At 36.0% G+C, this 22,122-nt stretch overlaps 1 protein-coding gene across 6 annotated transcripts in view; it reads left to right on the top strand.

Moving 5' to 3' along the window:
* Positions 1-22,122, top strand: part of SENP7 (SUMO specific peptidase 7) — a 141,186-nt gene that overhangs the window by 5,818 nt on the left and 113,246 nt on the right. For all 6 annotated transcript variants that reach the window (XM_014853242.3, XM_014853247.3, XM_014853246.3 and 3 more), the window contains exons 2-3: positions 6,533-6,585; positions 13,285-13,383. In XM_014853242.3, coding sequence (XP_014708728.1) covers positions 6,533-6,585; positions 13,285-13,383 — 152 coding nt within the window. The remainder of the gene's footprint in view (positions 1-6,532; positions 6,586-13,284; positions 13,384-22,122) is intronic.

The raw sequence follows: 22,122 nt of genomic DNA, 5'->3' as shown, positions 1-22,122 counted from the left end.
CCTCCCAGATGGATAACCGTAATATGAGCCTTAAATAATTTAGGAGGCTAGCTAGTGTGGGCTGCTCCTTTGTATTTACCTGTATTGATAACTCACCTCTTGGCTGCACCTGGCACTGAACTATCTTTCTACCCATTTCCGCCTATCTAAAACTTACTCATTCTCTAACGCTTACTTCAAAGTTGAGTTCAGTTGTGCCTTTCCAAGAACTATCTCCTAAGTTAACTCAAACTTAAAAAAAAAATACCTATTTCTGAACTTCCATGGGTCTTTGTTCCTCTTACATGATGTTTATCAGATTCCATCATGTACTCCAGCTTGCTGAATTGTTTAATCTCTCCTGTTATACTAGTAACTGTATGACAGGGACTCTTATTCATTTTATATCACCATAGTGTCCAGCATGCCGAGAGTACACTGGTTAAGAATATCACTCTTGAATCAGAACAGGGATGGATCAACATGGTGACCTTCGGCCAGTTATTTGGATTCTTCTAACCTAAATTCTTCATCTGTAAGATAGAGATAATATCATTACTGATCTCATAAGGCTTTTGTAAGGATTAAATAAAATAATTTGTGTAAAGTACTTAGCATAGTACCTGACAGTGGTCGTTACTATTATCTTAAATGTTTATGGAATAAATAAGTGAATGAATGATTTCACAAGCTCCTTGGGAAAAAATCATGCTTTTTCATTATTTGACTCATGTATTTAGAATGAGAATAATTAGATTTTCCTGTGTCCTAATACTAATATACTGAGGTCTCTTAAAAAGGGATATTTTAATATAAAATATTGTAATAATAGTAGTTACCATTTATTTTGCACTATGTGCTGGACATAATGCTATATACTTTAATATGGGCTATCTCGCTTTAATCTTAACAATTCAAAAGCTGGATATTCTCCCTTTTTTAGAGATGAGAAACTGAGTCTCAGAGAAGTCACAACTAGTAAACCAAGTTATAAATTTAGGTTATTTGCCTTTAAAATTTGTGCTCTTGAACACTTATGCTATACCAGATAATCACAAGTAGAGGCACGTCATATATTTATTAAAATGCTCCAAAACCAACCAAGTATATGATGGAGCAACTTAATTATAAACACCCCTAAACTTTTTGGAAGTCACAATAGTAGTAAAGGAAATAGGGAAACATGCTGCAAAACAGGATGGAAGCACTTTTAACTCAATGAGTCAGTTTGGGAATATTAATCTGTAAATTGAAATTTAAGCAACTGATATTCCTTTTTAAAAATATGTATTTTTGGGGGCTGGCCCCGTGGCCAAGTGGTTAAGTGGTGTGCTCTGCTTCAACGTCCCAGGGTTTCGCTGGTTCAGATCCTGGGCGTGGACATGGCACTGCTCATCAGGCCATGCTGAGGTGGCGTCCCACATACTACAACTTGAAGGACCCACAACTAAAATATACAACTATGTACCGGGTGGCTTTGGGGGGAAACAAGAAAAATAAAATCTTTAAAAATATGTATTTTATTAAATGTAAAGTTGACTAGAAAGTGAATTTATATGAGGTAAAGGCTTTCTTACCATTTATTTAAAAAATTATTTAGTTTTGGTAGTCTGTCTAAGGAATGCTGCTTTATTGAAAATTATTTAAAGTTATCAAAAGCTTAAGTATGGGGGCTGGCCTCATGGCCGAATGGTTAAGTTCGCATACTCCACTTCAGTGGCCTGGGGTTTCTATTTGGTTCCTGGGTGTGGACATGGCACCGCTTTTCAAGCCATGCTAAGGCGGCGTCCCACATAGCACAACCAGAGGCACTCGCAACTAGAATATACAACTATGTACTGGGAGGCTTTGGGGAGAAGAAGAAGAAGAAAAAAAGAAGATTGGCAACAGCTGTTAGTTCAGGTGCCAATCTTATAAATAAAAAAAAAAAAGCTTAAGTATAGAGGTTAAAATAATTTTTGTATCAGTGCTTGCTTCAGGAAATGCATATGGTGGAATTAATGCTATGTATTATGAACGTAGGGAAATTATTTCAGCTATATAGATTTCTGGATAAGCTATAGTCCATTTGTTATAATTAATTGCTATTTTAAAAGTTTTTTTTTCCATTTTTTTAATTAAGGTTATGAAAGTTAACATCCTTGTGAAATTACAGTTGTACATCATTATTAGGCATGTTGTAGGTACACCACTTCACCCCTAGTGCCCTCCCCCCACCCCCCTTTCCCCTGGCAACCACTGATCAGTTCTCTTTGTCCATATGTTAACTACCACCTATGAGTGGAGTCATACAGAGTCCGTCTTTCTCTGTCTGGCTTATTTCAGTCAACATAATACCCTCAAGGTCTATCCATGTTGTTGTGAATGGGACGACTTTGTCCTTTTTTATGGCTGAGTAGTATTCCATTGTATATATATACCACATCTTCTTTATCCAATCATCAGTTGCTGGGCACTTAGGTTGGTTCCATGACTTGGCTATTGTGAATACTGCTGCGATGAACATAGGGATGCATGGAACTTTTGGAATTGCTGATTTCAGGTTCTTAGGATAGATACCCAATAGTGGGATGGCTGGGTCATAAGGTATTTCTATTCTTAACTTTTTGAGGAATCTCCATACTGTTTTCCATAGTGGCTGCACCAGTTTGCATTCCCACCAACAGTGTATGAGGGTTCCCTTTTCTCCACAGCCTCTCCAACATTTGTCACTCTTGGTTTTGGATATTTTTGCCATTCTAACAGGTGTAAGGTGATATCTTAGTATAGTTTTGATTTGCATTTCCCTGATGATTAGTGATGATGAGCATCTTTTCATGTGTCTGTTGGCCATCCGTATATCTTTGGAGAAATGTCTGTTCGTGTCCCCTGCCCATTTTGTAATTGGGTTGTTTGATTTTTTATTGTTGAGTTGTGTGAGTTCTTTGTATATTATGGAGATTAACCCTTTGTCGGATAAATAACTTGTGAATATTTTTTCCCAATTAGTGGGCTGTTTTTTTGTTTCAATCCTGTTTTCCCTTGCCTTGAAGAAGCTCTTTAGTCTGATGAAGTCCCATTTGTTTATTCTTTCTATTGTTTCCCTCATGTGAGGGGTCATGGTGTCCGAAAAGATTCTTTTGAAGCTGATGTCAAAGAGTGTACTGCCGATATTCTCTTCTAGAAGACTTATTGTTTCAGGCCTAATCTTTAGGTCTTTGATCCATTTTGAGTTTATTTTAGTAAATGGTGAAAAAGAATGGTTGATTTTCATTCTTTTACATGTGGCTTTCCAGTTTTCCCAGCACCATTTGTTGAAGAGACTTTCTTTCCTCCATTGTAGGCCCTCAAAGATTAGCTGTCCATAGATGTGTGGTTTTGTTTCTGGGCTTTCAATTCTGTTCCATTGATCTGTGCATCTGTTTTTGTACCAGTACCATGCTGTTTTGATTACTGTAGCTTTGTAGTATGTTTTGAAGTCAGGGATTGTGATGCCTCCAGCTTTGTTCTTCTTTCTCAGGATTGCTTTAGCAATTTGGGGTCTTTTGTTGCCCCATATGAATTTTAGGATTCTTTGTTCAATTTCTGTAAAGAATGACATTGGAATTCTGATTGGGATAGCGTTGAATCTGTAGATTGCTTTAGGTAGTATGGACATTTTAACTATGTTTATTCTTCCAATTCATGTGCACAGAATGTCTTTCCGTCTCTTTATGTCGTCATCAATTTCTTTCAAGAAGGTCTTGTAGTTTTCATTGTATAGACCCTTCACTTCCTTGGTTAAATTTATCCCAAGGTATTTTATTCTTTTTGTTGCGATCGTGAATAGGATTGAGTTCTTGAGATCTTTTACTGTTAGTTCATTGTTAAAGTATAGAAATGCTACTGATTTATGTATGTTGATTTTATACCCTGCGACTTTGCTGTAGTTGTTGATTGTTTCTAATAGTTTTTCTATGGATTCTTTGGGGTTTTCTATATATAAGATCATGTCGTCTGCAAACAGTGAGAGTTTTACTTCTTCACTGCCTATTTGGATTCCTTTTATTTCTTTTTCCTGCCGAATTCCTCTGGCCAACACCTCCAGTACTATGTTGAATAAGAGTGGTGAAAGTGGGCACCCTTGTCTTGTTCCTGTTCTGAGAGGGATGGGTTTCAGTTTGTACACATATCTTTAGTATATAGTTTCATGACTTTTTTTTGGTGAGGAAGATTGGCCCTGAGCAACATCTGTTGTCAGTCTTCTTTTTGCTTCAGGAAGATTGTCCCTGAGCTAACATCTGTGCCAATCCTCTATTTTATATGTGGGACACTGCCACAGCATGGCTTGATAAAGGGTGTGTAGGTCTGTGTCTGGGATCAGAACCCGTGAACCCTGGGCTGCTCAAGTGGAGCACGCGAACTTAACTACTATGCCACCAGGCTGGCCTCGTTTGATGACTTTTTATGTTTTATATGTACACCTGCATAACCATCACCTAGATCAAGATGTAGAACATTTCCAGTGTCTCTAAAGACTTATTTGTATCCCATCCCAGTGAATATTCCTTCTTTCCCCAGGTACTCCTGCCATTCTAACTAGTATCATCATAGGTTTGTTTTATCTGTCCTTGAATTCCCCATAAAGAGAATCATATATTCTTCTGCATCTGGATTCTTTTGAACATAACATCTGTAAGATGTATCCCTGTCATTTGTAGCAGTAATTCATTCTTTTCTATTTCTGTGCAGTTTTCCTCTCTATGAATAGGTTTATCCATGTTGCTGTTGATGGACATTTCGGATAGTTCCAGTTTTTGGCTATTAAGAACAAAGATAACTTGAGCATTCTTTTTTTTTTTGGTGAGGAAGATTGGCTCTGAGTTAACATCTCTTGCCAATCTTCCTCTTTTTGCTTGAGGAAGATTGTCACTGAGCTAACATCTATGCCAGTCTTCCTCTATTTTGTATGTGGGACACTGCCACAGGATGGCTTAATGAGCAGTGTGTAGGTCTGTGCCCAGGATCTGAACCTGCAAACCCCGGGCTCTTGAAGCAGAGTGTATGAACTTAACCATTATGCCACCAGGCCAGCTCCAACTTGAACATTCTTATATGTGTCTTTTGCTGGCTACGTGCACTCATTTCTCTTGGTTACATATCTAGAAACGTAATTGTTGGACATTGAGCAGGCAGGTGTCTAACTTTAATAGATACTGGCAAAAGTAGATGTTTTCACTTACACTCCCACCAGCAGTATGTGAGAGTTCCTGTCTCTTACCAGTACTTGGTACTGTCAGTCTTTTTAATATTACCCATCCTGAGGGCTGTGTGATGGTATTCCATTGTCATTTAAATTTCCTAATAATAATGAAAGTGAGCATATTTTTATGTTTATTGGCCATTTGGACATTCTTTTTTATGAAGTGCTTGTTCAAGGCTCTTGCCTATTTTGAAGATTGGGTTGTCTTGCCTTTGCTTTGTAGGAGTTCTTTATATGTTCTGGTTATGAGTCGTTTAACAAATGTATGTATTATCCAGTATTATTAACTGTAGTCACCATGCTGTACATAGATATATGTATTATAAATAATCTTCTTTCAGTTTATGGCTTGTCTTCTCACCCTCTTAATGATGAGGTTTGATGAACAGAAGCTCTTAATTTTAATGAAGTCAAGTTCATTAATCTTTTCCTTTATGGTTAGTACTACCTGTGCCTTGTTTGAGAAATCTTTACCTACTCCAAGGTCATGAAGATATTCTACTCCTTTTTTTTCTAGAAACTTTGTTTTCATCTTTGACATTTAAATCTATGATCCATTTAAAATTAGTTTTTGTGTATAATGTGAGGTAGAGATCAAGGTTGATTTATTTTCACATTTGGTTATCAAATTGCTTCAGCACTGCTTATTGAAAAGATCACCCTTTTCCCACTGCATTGCAGTGGCGTGTTTGTCATAAATAAGTGACTGCATATGTGTGGGTCGCTGTCATTCATTTTTGTTATGAAATCTGATATATTCCAGTAACTTGTAAGTTCCAGGAAGGCTTGGACTGTGTTTAATTTGCTCACTACACTGTGCCCACTGCCTAGCACAGTGCCAGGCACCTGATAGACATTCAGTAAATGTTTGTTGATAGAATGAAAGAATCATAAAAGAAAAATCCGCAGGAAGTCTCAAAAATGTCGATGAGGAGAGTTAAGCTTCATGCCCTCTCCCCTCTTCCTCTCCCTAACTAATAGGAATTTGTCTGGTCATATGATTCAGCCAGCATTTGTTGAACACACACTGGATGCTAGGACTTTTGCCAGGGAATTTCTTATTTGGTTCTTAGAGCGAAGTTTGCTTCTCTTTTCTATTGTCATCATACATATATTATTTAATAGAGACATTTTGTGAGAAACTGCTACTGTTCTGATTATTTTTTAACCTTTATGTTTAGTTAGTCCTTTAGGTTCTATAAAATATGTCAGTGTAAATTCTAAATCTAACAAGAAGTTAATTTAAAACAAAAGATGGCTGTGAAAGGATTTATTTTATTACACTGTTTATCTCATTTAGATATTAAATGATAATTTTTACTGTCTTTGTAGAAATTGTCACAGAAGGAAAAAGGAAAAAGTCTTCATCTTCTGAGTTACATAAGGTATGTATTAGTTTTGCTTTTAACTTATTTATTATCTTTAGAGTTATTAATATTGAAAATATTTTGCTTTTTGTCTTTTTAATAAAATTTTAAAGAAAACAGTGTTTTGAGGGAATTGGTGTATCCTAATTAACTGAGGGTTAACTAGGAAACTCTTTCTGGGACCAGTCTTGTTTAAATCTTTGGAAGTTGTACCAGTAAACTTTCCAGGCCTCATTTTAGATTTTGTATAAAACATAACTTGGCATTTCTTTAATGACTGAACATACTCAAGTGCCTCACGTTCATTCATTGTAACACTGTAGATGAAAAGTGTTGTACTCAAGTTGTGTGGTGAAAATTGCTATTTGGAATATGTCCTTTTAAACCTCTTTTTTAAGAGTAGCAAAGCAAGCAAAATGAAGTTTCTACCTAGTAGGAAGTGTTTCAAAAAATTAATCTGTTTTTAGAAAAATAATCTTTTTTCCTCTAGAATTTTGTGATTGACAGTAGTGCCCTGATGTACATAATCAAAATTTATTAGACACTTTTCTCTGAAGCATTCCAAGTTATGCACAGAGGACTTTCGTTTAGCACAGAAAACTTTAATTTGGTACATTTTGTGGAACAAAGAAGAAGAAATGATAAAGGAGGGCTGTGAGAGGGAACCAGAGGTGCCTTTTAAATCAAGACCACACCAAGAGCATGGCTTGGGGACTCTTTTTTCTACCTTGGCTTATTTCAGATTTTCGTGGTGTGGTTTCTTCATTTAAAATTCTGATTTTGGCTTAAGTGGGGTAACTGAAGGAGATAAAAAAGAAAATCTTATGCTGCTACCATACCCAGTTTTAAACGCCTCTGTATTGATTGCTGCTTCTTTTCTGTGTGATACCTCCAGTGAAGTGAAATGCTCTGCTTTAGGCTGTTGCTTTCTGCAGCCTAATCTGAAATTCCACCACTGGAAATTCGTAATATCGAGTACATACATTTCTCTTTCTTAGTTTTAGAGGTACTACAGTATTTTGTTAACTTTTTATTTTCAAGTAATTTTAGATTTATGGAAAAGTTACAGAAATAGTACAGAGTTCCCATCTGCCCTTCACTCACCTTCCCCCAGTGTTAATATCTTATGTACAGTGATGAAAATTAAGAAATTAACATAGATACAACACTTTAAACTACAGACTTTATTCGAATTTCTTCATTTTTTCCATTCATGTCATTTTTCTGTTTCGGGATCTAATCTAGGATCCCACATTTTATTTAGTTGTCATGTCTCCTTGATTTCTTTCTGTGACAGTTCTTCAGTCTTTTTTCTTCCGTGAACATGACTAAAGAGTACTGGTCAGTATTGTTGAATACCCCTCAATTTGGGTTTGTCTCAGGTTTCTTATGATTATCTTAAGGTTATGGCTGTTTGGGAAGAATACCACAGAAGTGATGTGCCCTTCTCAGTGTATCCTATCAAGGGTACATGATGATGATATGTCTTATTGCTGGTGATGTCAGTCTTGATCACCTGGTTAGGATGCTGTCTGCCTGCTTACTCCATTTTAAAGTTGCTCTTTCCCTTTGTAATAAATAGATATCTTGAATCTATGCAAATTTGCTGTTTCTTCTTAAACTTTCACCAACTATTTTGTCACCCAGCAGTGGATCTTGCCTGCAACACTTATATGTCTGATATTCTGTTGGTGATTTTCTATTTCCCTCATTCCCTCTACATTTATTAATTGAAGTTCTTCTGTAAGAGAGAGCTGTCCTCTTCCCCACTTATTTATTTATTCAGTTATTTACATATATCACTATGGACTCATATGTATTTATTTTACTCTATGAGTTATAATCTACTATGATTGTTACTGGTCTTTTTGATCAGTGTTCTGGTTTTGGCATTGGGAGATCTTTCAGGTTGGCTCCTGTGCCCTTTTGACACGCTCCTATCTTTTTTTGAGTACTTCCTTACTTTCTGGTATTTTCCAAGGATCCCTGGTTCTTTTTATTGAAGAATGGTATTTAGAAACCCAGATCTGGGTGCTAGGCATGCTCATTGCTGCTGGGATGTCATGATGTCTAGGCTTTCTCAGTAGAGAGGACTAGAAAAATATATGTATACTAACCCATACATATACACACATATCTGTATTTATTTCTCTATTTACTTATCTTTACATCTATAAAAAAACATGAGTTCACTACTGATACTTCTAATTCCAATCCAATACCAAAAGGCTTTTTGTAGCCTTCCCCCTTTTCTTATTTTTAACTTTTTTTCTCTCTCTCATTATCTACAATATGTATTATCTACAATAGCTCTCATTATCTACTTATTTGTTCAATCATAATATACCCATAAAGTTGTACTACTGCTTTTTAAAAATGTGGAATTTCTTGGAAAATTAGCATATTAAATTCTTGTTAGTAGTTTGTATTATTGCTTTTTCTCTCAAGGCAGCTGGGGAAATAAATTACTGAAAGGATTAGAGCTTTGATGGATTTAGGGACAAGACACTGATACATTTTGAGTTTAAAGTATTTCATAAAATATTTTTAAAGCAATCCTAGTTTGTTGTAGAGAAGTTAGAAAATTCAGTTGAACAAACAGAAGACCACCCAAACCATAACCAAAATTCATACTTGTGTATATCCTTCTAGTTTGTCTATCTATAAGCAAATATTTAAATATTAAAAAATAGAAAACCACAGTGCTTTTTCTACTTACCTGTATAAAGTATTGTGAACCACAAGTACCAAGGAAATGGTGGTAAACATTTTTAGTGACTGTATTATAATCCATTATGTGGGTACATCACAGTTAATTTAATATCCTATTGTTATATTTTTGAGTAGTTTTCAATTTAAAAAAATACTGTAAACAGTGCTACAATCATTATCCTTGTAGCTAAAGCTTTGGAACATCATTATCTACTAAATTATTCCTGACCTTTTGATAAGAGCTGGATGTAGATTAATTCAAAGCTGATCTCTCTGGATAGATGTGGAGTAAGAGTGTGAATATGTACTTTGAATTCTGCTAACTGGGAAATCCATGGTCTTTGGATTTATTCATGGGGTGGGTGACACTCTATTTTGAAAACTGAAAAACGACTTTTCTTCCTTGGTGAGTCATAGCCATACCTATGGGCAGATCCCAAATTTTCCTTAAATAATAGCTTTATATCTATGTAATATCTAAACAAATAAGTGATTGAAGTTCTGGAGTTCTGTGTTAAGAACATGGCAGAAATCTTTCAGCTTGAACTGTTTAGAGAGGATTTGTTAGCAATGTGTAACTTGTCATTAGAATCCAGCATATTTTTTCCCCCTGGATTATCTGCTTTTCATAGCATTCTTGTTTTGAGGGCATACTATAATGAATTAGGTATAAAATGAACCTCAAAGTAACTGCATTAATGGATCTGTTGAAGGGCTTGTTTTGTATTACATTTGACCACTAGTAAATAAAATAAATGTTCTTGAGTTTAGTTTTTGGGAAGTTATTAGAGTTCTATCAATGTATTTAAGTATAACTTGAAGGGAAGGGAATTTAGAACCCATTTTACCTTTAAAAGATTAAAATTTCAATCTTTAAAGTATTAGGAGATTGTTGAAGATACTTGAAAGTATTGGGAGTCCATTCTGATTCTTGTCGTGGAAATACAGGCTTTGTGGAATCATTAATAGCTTAAAGTCTTTATTGATTTTGCAGTTGTCCCTTGGTATCTGTGGTGGATTGGTTCCAGGAACCTCCTAGGATACCAATATCCACAGATGCTCAAGTCCCTTATTTAAAATGGTGTAGTACAACGAATATAGTTGGCCCTCTGTATCTGTGGGTCTTGCATCTGTGGATAGGAGGACCTACTGTGCACAGTTGAGACCACAATTAAAATTTGTCTAAGAATAGATCAGATTGTTGCAAAAAGGCTTATATTATTTTTGATAAGTTAATCATTAAGAATAAGTGATCATAGAAAAAACTGACGGTAATTAGTTGTACCTGAAATCTGCTTGCCATTCATATACAATAATAGAGTGAGAGGTTTAGATTTATTGACCAGGAAGCTGCAGCACAGGTTTTTCTGGAGCTTTAAATGTGTATTTTTTCCTTGCCTTTAATAATTGCATGGTATTCCTATTAAAAAAATAAAACACTTGGAAACTATAGGAAAACAAAATAAATGAAAATAGTCACCTTTTATCTCACCATTCAAAGAATCCTTGTTAAATATTTTTGTGTATATCCTTCCATTTTTTTCTGTATGTGGATTTTTTTGCCTTATAAAACAGAGATCGTTCTGTATATATACTTTTCTACTTACTATATTGGAAATAATTTCTTATACCATTGATGATTATTCTGGAACATGTTATTTAATAACAACTGTATAGTATTTCGTTGTTTGGCTTTACCATAATTTTGTTTAATTGTTCTTTTATTATCATTGTTTCTAGTTTTTCTGTATTATAAGTAATACATAGTCTATATCCCTGTTCGTAACTATTTACATATACTTTGATTTTCAAGGCTTTTGATGCTAGTTTAGAGTTTTAATAAATATCCAGATTTCATGTGTCTGTACTTTGAGGAAGTAGAGAGCTACTCTTTGAAAATAGGATAGATTATATTTTATATTCACCCTAATGGGAGTATACATGAATATTTATTAGAGTAAATAATTCGTTGAATCTAAGCCTCTCAGATAAATTGATAAAAACTAATCACTGTGAAAAAAGACTATAAAATCTTCCACAGAAGACATCAACAGTCTTTAAGATACTCATTTTACAAAATGCTCAACACTTAAACTCAACTCTTACTTTTTCTAAATCTCACTTACCTTCCTATAAGTTTGAGCTTTATCTTTTTAGGTTATTACTAGGGCCATGTAACAAATTGCCTCCAAGTTTAGCACTTTAAACTTATTTTGCTCATGACTGCAGTCTGGGCAGAGTTCAACTGGAGATAGCTTTTCTTTGTTCCACTTGGAGTTACCTGAGTTGGCTTGGAGGCTGGAGCCTGGAATCGTCTTAAAGACTCACTCGCTCACTTATCTTGATACCTGTGCTGAGAAGACTCAGATTTCTTGGTGTGTATATATTTATTTTTAGCCTTCCCATGTGACCTTTCTAGCATAGCAGCTTCAGGGTATCGAAGATTTTTTACCTATTGGCTCAGGGCTCCCAAGGCGTATATATGGAGAGACAGTGAGAGAAAAAAAGAGGGAGGAAGGAAGGGAGAACACACAAGCGTGAGAGCCAGGCTGAAGCAATCGAGCTCTGTTGCCTTTTATGATTTAGCTTTGGAGGTCACAGGTCTGCACAGATTCAAGGGGAAGGAACGTAGACCGACCTGATGTTGGAGGACTGTCAATGTCACATATAAGAAGAGCATGTGGGATGTGGAATATTGGTGTGGCCATCTTTGCAAAATACTATATGCCACAGTATCCAATGTAGGCTAAATAACCTACTCACAAAAGAGCCATGGGTGTGAACAGCCTGAAGCTCTTGCCTTATCCTGAGAGGAAGCAACTGTTCTTTCCTAAATAAGAATATGAAGGAAATGATTGATTTAGCGTTAACCTCTTTTGCAGATGAAGAATTATAAAGAGGTGCTTTTTTATACAGATTATGTATAAATAATTAAGAAGTTACTGGTGCCCAGGAGGATTAACTCAGGGGTACTAGTGAAATAAAAGAGTTGAGATGCCCTTTCTTCAAATTTATTCTGTCTTCCTGACTTATGCTTTACTCTCATTAAAATTATTTATGGTTTGTTACTGGTTGTAGTTGATACAGTGCTTACTATATGTTATATTTTCTAGGCTGAATTTGATGCTTAACCATCATTGATAACTTTCTCTTAATGTGAAAGTTCAGATATGTATGTTCTAAATAAATGATTTCAAACTTGTGGCTATAATCCATGTATTCTTTCGTTTGTTTATTTAGCATAACGTGAGCCATACACCTTGGAGACATAATGGTAGCTAAGTCAGGGCACTCTGTCTAAGGACCTCCAAAGGCTGGAGAAGAAGACAGACATGTAGACAAATAATTTTAATATAGTATGATATGTGTAATATAAATAATGTAATATAAAGGTACCAACTACTAATACCCAGAGAAAGGAATGCCTTGGTGTGAGAGTGATGGTTGTGTGGATAAGGGAATAATTTTAAACAGAATCTGAGGTTTTTCACAAGGGAGAAGTAGGGGGAAGGCATTCTAGATTGAGGGAGCGGTACATACAAAGGTCTGGAGATATAAAATAATATGACAAGTTTGAAGAAGGTCGAACAAACTCCGTGTGGTTGAGGTCTAGAGTTTGTGCCGGGTGGGTGATGTGAAAGAGCCCAGATTGTGAAGTGTTTTTTCTATATAATGGATGCTATTGTTGTATTTTAAGTATGTAGCTAATTAGATCTGTGTATTAGAGAACTCTGGGGATAGAGTTGGAAAGATTAGAAGGGAAAGAGACTGCAGGTAAGAGGATAGTTAGGAAGATACTGTGATACTTCGTCTGTCTACTTTTATACTGAATGAGAAGTTATTTTATAAAGTTATATTTAACTGCCTATAAATTAGGCACGAAATTTAAAACTATTTAAAACTAATAACAAAATATTAATGTAGATTAATATAATGGTTCTCTTAGCTGATTCAGCTCTTATTTATATTTCAGTTAAACTGATTATTTTCTCGTTCTGGTTTCAGATAACAAGGATGTTAAACGCAAAACCAGAAGCAGTTCATGTTCAGTCACCACTGTCCAAACTCAGACGCTCAGAACACTGGGATCTCCCTTTGCAGGGGGTAAATTAAAACTAAATTCTTTTAAATATATAGTGTTATTTCGTATGATTAAATATTTTAGTAAAATTGAATTTTTATTTTTTATATGTCCTTTTTTGGGCTTTCTTGTGTTATTTAATTGCAAGTTTTTAAATTAGTTTATGTAAACTTTATTACATATGTTAAAATGATGCTTTGAGGTTAGAGTCGTCTTTGGTTTAAATCAAGTATACCTTACGCATGGTTGTTTTCTTCATGAAATATAAATCTCATAATTGTAAAATATATTTTAAATTTACAAGAATATTAAGCTTATTAGAAGCATTTGCTCTTGTTTTGTAAATTTGAAAGGGTATATCTTAAAGGATGACACAACAGTATTTCAAAAGATATTCTGATTTTAAATCTGGACTTTAATTTTGTCATTATTAAGCATTGTTATAGAGCTCTTGTGAATAAGGCTTAACATAGTACTTTTTAAGTATTATTTTTTTCTCCTGCCTCGTATAACTCTTGGTTAATTTTTTAAAAGTAGAATTTTTCTCAGATTTTCCAGTTTATCCATTTGAGGTTATATTAGTCTGTTAGGGCTATCATAACAAAATATGATAGACTGAGTGAGTTAAACAACAGAAATTTACTTTCTTACAGTTTCTCACAATTCTGGAGTCTAGAAGTCCAAGATCAAGGTGCTGGCAGGGTTGGTTTCTGTAAGGCCTCTCTCCTTGGCTTACTGATGACCATCTTCTTGCTGTGTCCTCATATAGCCTTTTTTCTGTTTACCCACATTCCTGAACTCTTATAAGGGCACCAGTCCTGCTGGATTAGGTCACTACCCTTCTGACCTCATTTAAACTTAATTACATATGTGAAGGTCCTGTCTCCACCTAAAGTCATATTGATGGTTAGGACTTCACAATATGAATTTTAGGGGCGACATAATTCAGTTCATAACAGTAGCATTTTAGGATAAGTTTTGTTTTTATTTTATTGAGGTCACATTCGTTTATAACTGTAAATTTCACATGTGCATCATTATATTTCAGCTTCCACGTAGACTGCATTGTGTTCACCACCAAAAGTCTAGTTTCTGTCTGTCACCTGTCTGTGCCCCTTTACCCATTTTGCCTTCCCCCCTCCTCCTCTTCCCCTCTGGTAACCACCAGTCTGTTCTCCGTATCTGTGTGTGTTTGTTTATCTCCCATGTGTGAATGAAATCATATGGTATTTGTCTTTCTTTGTCTGACTTATTTCACTTAGCATAATACTCTCAAGGTCCTAGGATAAGAAATTTTAAGTCACCTTGAATATATGTGTTTTTATGTTACAGACAAGAAAAATTAACAGTTTATTATAACTTGTTCTCAGAGGAAAGATTTGTCATTAATATTAGTTGCTTTAATATTTTTTAAAAATGTAATTATTAAATAGTACTGTTTTATTGAGGTAACATTGGTTTATAATGTTATATAGATTTCAGGTGTACATCATTGTATTTCGATTTCTGTGTTCACCACCCAAAGACTAATTACCATCCATCACCATACACATGTGCCCTACACTCCTTTTGCCTTCCTTCCTCCCCGGTTCCCCCCTGGTAACCACCAATCTAATCTCGGTATCTGTTTGTTTGTTTGTTATTGTTATTGTCTTCTACTTATTAGTGAAATTATGTGGTACTTGACTTTCTCTGTCTGGCTTATTTCGCTTACTATAATGCCCTCAAGTTCCATCCATGTTGTTACAAATGGCAAGATTTCACCTTTTTTTTTTTATAGCTGAGTAGTATTCCATTGTGTATATAAACCACATCTTCTTTGTTGCTTGATGGGCACTTAGGTTGTTTCCAAGTCTTAGCTATTGTCAATAATGCTGTAATGAACATAGGGGTGCAGATATCTTTACGCATTTGTGTTTTCATGTTCTTTGGATAAATACCCAGAAGTGGAAGACCTGGATCATATGGTAGTTCTATTCTTAATTTTTTGAGAAATCTCCATACTGTTTTCCATAGTGGCTGTAATAGTTTGCATTCCCACTAGCACTGTATGAGAGTTCCCTTTTCTCTACATCCTCTCAAACACTTGTCTTTTCTTGTCTTGTTAATTATAGCCATTCTGACGGGTATGAGGTGATATCTCATTGTCTTTTCACATATCTGTCGGCCATCTGTATATCTTCTTTGGAAAAATGTCTGTTCAGATCTTTTGCCCCATTTTTTTTTTGGTGAGGAAGATTGGCCCTGAGCTAACATCCATTGCCAGTCTTCCTCTTTTTGCTCAAGGAAGACTGTCCCTGAGCTAACATCTGTGGCAGTCTTCCTCTATTTTGTATGTGGGATGCTGCGACAGCATGGCTTGATGAGTGGTGCGTAGGTCCACACCCGGGATCTGAACCTGCGAACCCCAGGCTGCCAAGGTGGAGCACACACACTTAACCACTACACCACTGGGCCAGCCCCTGCCCGTTTTTTAGTTGGGTTGTTTCTTTCTTTGTTGGTGAGATGTATGAGTTCTTTGTATATTTTGGATATTAACCCCTTATCTGATCTATGGTGTGCAAATATCTTCTCCCAATTGTTAGGTTGTCTTTTTATTTTGTTCATAGTTTCCTTTGTTGTGCAGAAACTTTTTAGTTGGATGTGGTCCTGTTTATTTTTTCTTTTGTTTCCCTTGCCTGGTGAGACATGGTATTTGAAAAGGTGCTGCTAAGACTGATGTTGAAGAATGTACTGCCTGTGTTTTCTTCTAGAAGTTTTATGGTTTCAGGTCTTACATTCAAGTCTTTAATCCATTTTGAGTTAATTTTTGTGTAAGGTGTAAGATAGTGGTCTACTTTAGTTCTTTTGCATGTGGTTGTCCCATTTTCCCAGCAACATTTACTAAGAGACTTTCCTTTCTCCATTCTATGTTTTTGGCTCCCCTGTAGAAAATTAGCTGTCCATAGATGTGGGTTTACTTCTGGGCCCTCAGTTCTGTTCCGTTGATCTGTGTGTCTGTTTTTGTACCAGTACCATGCTGTTTTTATTATTATAGCTTTGTAGTGTATTTTGAAATCAGGGAGTGTGATGCCTCCAGCTTTGTTCTTTTTGCTCCAGATGTCTTTGGCTATTTGGGGTCTTTTGTTGTTCCATATAGATTTTAGGATTCTTTGTTTTATTTCTGTGAAAAATGTTGTTGAGTTTTTGATAGGGGTTGCACTGAATCTGTAGATTGCTTTAGGAAGTATGGACACTTTAACTATGTTAATTCTTCCAATCCAAGAGCATGAAATGTCTTTCCATTTCTTTATGTCTTTGATTTCTTTCAACAGTGTTTTATAGTTTTCGGTGTATGGGTCTTTCACCTCTTTGGTTAAATTTATTCCTAGATGTTTTATTCTTTTTGTTGCGATTGTAAATGAGATTGTATTCTTTTTTTTTCTCCCCAGATCCCCCCAGTACATAGTTGTATATTTTAGTTGTGGGTCCTTCTAGTTGTGGCACGTGGGACGCCACCTCAGCGTGGCCTAATGAGTGGTGCCACGTCTGTGCCCAGGTTCCGAACCAGCAAAACCCTGGGCCGCCAAAGCGGAGTGCATGAACTTAACCACTCGGCCACAGGGCTGGCCCCGGGATTGTATTCTTAATTTCTCTTTCTGCTATATCATTGTTAGTGTATCAAAATGCAACTGATTTTTGTATGTTGATTTTGTATCCTGCAACTTTACTGTATTCGCTGATTATTTCTAATAGTTTTTTGGTGGATTCTTTAGGGTTTTCTATATATAAAATTATGTCATCTGCAAATAGTGAGAGTTTTACTTCTTTCTTTCCGATTCAGACCCCTTTTATTTCTTTTTCTTACCTGTTGCTCTGGCTAGGACTTCAATACTGTGTTGAATAAGAGTGGTGAAAGTGGACATCCTTGTCTGGTTCCTGTTCTTAAAGGGATAGCTTTCAGTTTTTCACCATTGAGTATGATATTAACTGTGGATTTGTCATATATGGTCTTTATTATGTTGAGGTACTTTCCTTCTATACCCATTTTATACAGAGTCTTTATCATAAATGGATGCTTTGTCTTGTTGAATGCTTTCTCTGCATCCCTTGAGATGATCATGTTATTTTTACTCTTCATTTTTTTAATGTGGTATATCATGTTGATTGATTTGTGGATGTTGAACCATCCCTGCATCCCTGGAATAAATCCCACTTGATCATGGTATCCGATCTTCTTAATGTATTGTTGCATTTGAATTGCTAATATTTTGTTTAGGATTTTTGCATCTGTGTTCATCAGTGATGTTGACCTGTAATTTCTTTTTTTGTCTTGTCCTTGTCTGGTTTTGGTATCAGGATAATATTGGCCTCATAGAATGAGTTAGGAAGCTTCCCCTCCTCTTCAACTTTTTGAAAGAGTTTGAGAAGGATAGGTATTAAGTCTTCTTTGAATGTTTGGCAGAATTCACCAGGGAAGCCATCTGGGCCTGTACTTTTTTGTTTTTTGGGAGGTTTTTGATTACTGTTTCAATTTCCTTACTGGTGATTCATCTATTCAAATTTTCTATTTCTTCTTGATTCAGTTTTGGAAGCTTGCCTGATTCTAAGAATTTAACCATTTCTTGTAGATTATCCCATTAGTTGGTGTATAGCTTTTTGCAGTATTCTCTTATTAGACTTTGTATTTCTGAGGTGTCTGTTGTAATTTCTCCTCTTTTGTTTCTGATTTTATTTATTTAAGCCTTCTCTCTTTTTTTTTGTTGAGTCTAGCTAAAGGTTTCTCAATTTTATCTTTTCAAAGAATCAGCTCTTAGTTTCATTGATTTTTTTTTCTGTTTATTTTTAGTCTATTTCATCTCTGATTTTTTTTTTTGAGGACGATTAGCTCTGAGCTAACTGCTGCCAATCCTCCTCTTTTTTCTGAGGTAGATTGGCCCTGAGCTAACATCCGTGCCCGTCTTCGTCTTCTTTCTATGTGGGACGCCTACTACAGCATGGCTTGCCAAGTGCTGCTGCGTCTGTACCTGGGATCCGAACTGGCGAACCCTGGGCCGCCAAAGTGGAACGTGCGCACTTAACTGCTGCGCCACTGGGCTAGCCCCTCTTGTCTGATTTTTATTCCCTTCCTTTTGCTGATTTTGGGTTTGTTCTTCTTTTTCTAGTTCATTTGGGTGCACTGTTAGATTGTTTATTTGAGATTATTCTTGTTTCTTGAGGTAGGCCTGTATTGCTATAAACTTCCCTCTTAGTACCGCTTTTGCTGTATCCCATAAATTTTGGCATGTCATATTTTCATTTTGATTTGTCTCCAGGTACTTTTTAATTTCTCCTTTGATTTATTCGTTGATCAATTGGTTGTTCAGCAGCATGTTGTTTAATCTTCATACATTTGTGAATTTTCCAGTTTTTTTCTTGTAATTGATGTATTGTTTGATATCTTTGTGGTTGGAAAAGATGCTTGATATGATATCAGTCTTCTTAAGTTTATTAAGACTTGCTTTGTGGCCTAACATATGATCTGTCTTGGAGAATGTTCATGTATGTTTGCGAAGAATGTATGTTCTGATGCTTTTGGATGGATGGAATGGCCTGTAAATGTCTGTTAAGTCCATCTGGTCTAATCTGTTAAGTCCACTGTTTCCTTATTTTATTTTATTTTTGAGGAAGATTAGTCCTGAGCTAACTACTGCCAAACCTCCTCTTTTAGCTGAGGAAGACTGGCCCTGAGCTAACATCCATGCCCAGCTTTTTCCACTTTATACGTGGGACGCTTACCGCAGCATGGCTTTTGCCAAGTGGTGCCATGTCTGCACCCGGTATCTGAATTGGTGAACCCGGGCTGCCAAGAAGTGGAACGTGCAAACTTAACTACTGTGCCACTGGTCCAGCCCCAGTGTTTCCTTATTGATTTTGTCTATATGATCTATCCATTGATGAAAGTGAGAAATTGAAGTCCCCTATTGTTAATGTATTGCTGTCTATTTGTCCCTTTAGATCTATTAATATTTACATAAAGCACATATTATATATAAGCAAATAGATAAATATTTAGGTGCTTCTATAGTGGGTGTATAAATATTTACAAATGTTATATCCTCTTATTGAATTGACCTCTTTATCATTACATAATGACCTTTTTTGTGTCTTAATACGGTCTTTGTCTTGAAGTCTCTTTTGTATCATACAAGTATAGCTACCCCAGCTTTCTTTTGGTTTCCATTTGCGTGGAATATCTTTTCCCATCCCATCACTTTCATTCTGTGTGCATTCTTAAAGCTAAAGTGAGTCTCTTGTAGGCAGAATATAGTTGGGCCTTGTCTTTCAATCCATTCAGTCATTCTGTGTCTTTTGATTGAAGAATTGAGTTCATTTGCATTTAATTATTGATAGATATGGACATATTGCCATTTTAATTGTTTTTTGGCTATTTTGTAATTCCTTTGTTTCTTTTTCTCTTACTCTCTTTCTTTGTGATTTGGTGATTTTCTGTAGTGATGTGCTTTGATTCCTTTCTCTTTATCTTTTGTGTATCTACTGTAGGTTTTTGCTTTATGTTTACTTCAGGCTTTCATAAAACATCTCATATTTATAACAGTCTATTTGAAGTTGATAACCCCTTAAGTTCCAGTGCATTCTAAAGCTCTATATATTTTTACTCTCCCCCCACATTTTATGTTTTTGATGTCACAACTTACATCTTTTTATTTTATGTATTCATTAACAAGTTATAGTTATTTTTATTACTTTTTTAAACTTTCATACTAAATTTATAGGTGTCAGCCCACCATGATTATTGCATTTAATTATTGTGAATTTAACTTTATATTTATCTTTATCAGTGAGATTTATACTTTCATATGTTTTCCTGTTACTGATTAGTACTGTTTCATTTTGGCTTAATGGAAATCCATTCAGAATTTCTTGTAAGGCAGGTCTAGTGGTGCTGAGCTCCTTCATCTTTTGCTTGTCTGGAAAACAGTTTCTCTCTCTTTCAATTCTGAAGGACAGCTTTTCTGGGTTTATTCTTGGTTGGCTGTTTTCATTTCTTCCAGCACTTTGAATATATTGTGCCACTCTCTTCTGGCCTGCTAAACTTCTGCTGAAAAATCTGCTGATAGTCTTATGGGGGTTTCCTTGAACATAACAAGTTGTTTTTCTCTTGCTGCCTTTTAGATTCTCTCTTTGTCTTTAACTTTTTACAATTTAATTTAATGTGTCTTGGTGTAGGTTTCTTGAATTCATCTCATTTGGAACTTTCTGGGCTTCCTGGATGTGGATGTCTGTTTCCTTCCCCAGGTTGGGGAAGTTTTCAGCCATTATTTCTTCAAGTAAGTTTTCTGCCCTTCTCTCTCTTTTCTCCTTCTGGGACCCCTGTAATGTAAATGTGGTTCTGCTTGGTGTTGTTTCATAAGTCTCTTAATATATCCTCAATGTTTTTCATTCTTTTTGCTCCTCTGATTGGAGGACTTCTACTGCTCTGTATTCGAGTTCGCTGATCATTTCTTCTGCTTCGTCTAGTCTGCTGTTGACTGCCTCTATTGGAATTTTCAGTTCTGTTATTGTATTCTTTAGCCCTGTGATTTCTGTTTATACTTTCTTATATTTTCTCTTTGTTGAAATTTTTACTTTGTTCGCGCAGTGTTCTACTGATTTCATTAATCATCTTTATGATCATTATTTTGAATGCTTTATCAGGTAAGTCAGTTACTTCTGTTTCATTAAGGTCTTTTCCTGAGGTTTTATTTTGTTCTTTTGGTTGGAATGTATTCCTCTGCTTTATTTTCCTTCATTCTTGGGTTGGTTTCTGTGCGTTAGATAAAACAGCCGCCTCTCCTGGTCTTGAAGGAGTGATCCTGTGTAGGAGATGAATCTTAAATTGTTTAAGCCCCTAGAACATGTTAAGTTAGAAGCCTGCCCCTCAGGCGACAGCTTTTAAGATAAATAAATCCTCCTCTTTCACAGAAATACAGGGCGTGTTTTAGTCTGTTGCCTCTATGCTAGGTCTTGGAGGGTTAGCCACAGTGAGTTCATGTGAGCCTTTTAAGAACTGTCTCTTAGTTTGCTGTAGCTTTGTGGGTCTCATAGGTGCAAACCCTGTTGGCTTTCAAAGCTGGGTTTTTTGGGGGCCTATCTTCTTGGTGATAACATTAGAGGTTGGAGTGCCAGATAGGAGGTCCAAACCGTTTGTTCCTTAGGGAGAAGCTGGGAGTTGTGAGCTCCTCCTGGTTGTGTTCTGTCTTGCTGGGAGTGGTGTTTATGGCAAGATTGGGTTGCAGGCCCTCTCACTTGTTTTGGTGTAGGATATTTTCTCATTTGTTTGATGTTTAGGAGTTGCTCAGCTAGTTTCTGGATTTCTTTCAGAGGGAATTATTTCATAAGTTGCTGTAGATTTGGTGGGTCCATGGGAGGAGGTGAGTTCAGGAGTCCCCTATGTCGTCATTTTGAACTGGAACCATCCCTGATATGTTATTGTTAACTAAAGTCCATAGTTTACTTTAGGTTTCACTCTTTTTGTAGTATATTCTCTATGTTTTAAGAAATGTATAGGGGCCTGCCGGTGGTGCAGTGGTTAAGTGCGCATGTTCCGCTTCGGCGACCCAGGATTTGCCAGTTTGGATCCTGGGTGCAGACATGGCACCGCTTGACACACCATTCTGTGGTAGGCGTCTCACATATAAAGTAGAGGAAGATGGGCAGAGATGTTAGCTCTGGGCCAGTCTTCCTCAGCGAAAAGAGGAGGTTTGGCAGCAGTTAGCTCAGGGCTAATCTTCCTCAAAATA

This window comes from Equus asinus, chromosome 5 (assembly GCF_041296235.1).
Source record: "Equus asinus isolate D_3611 breed Donkey chromosome 5, EquAss-T2T_v2, whole genome shotgun sequence".
Lineage (NCBI taxonomy): Eukaryota > Metazoa > Chordata > Mammalia > Perissodactyla > Equidae > Equus > Equus asinus.
The sequence above is the reverse complement of the archived record's forward strand: the minus strand, read 5'-3'. Positions and strand labels throughout refer to the sequence as shown.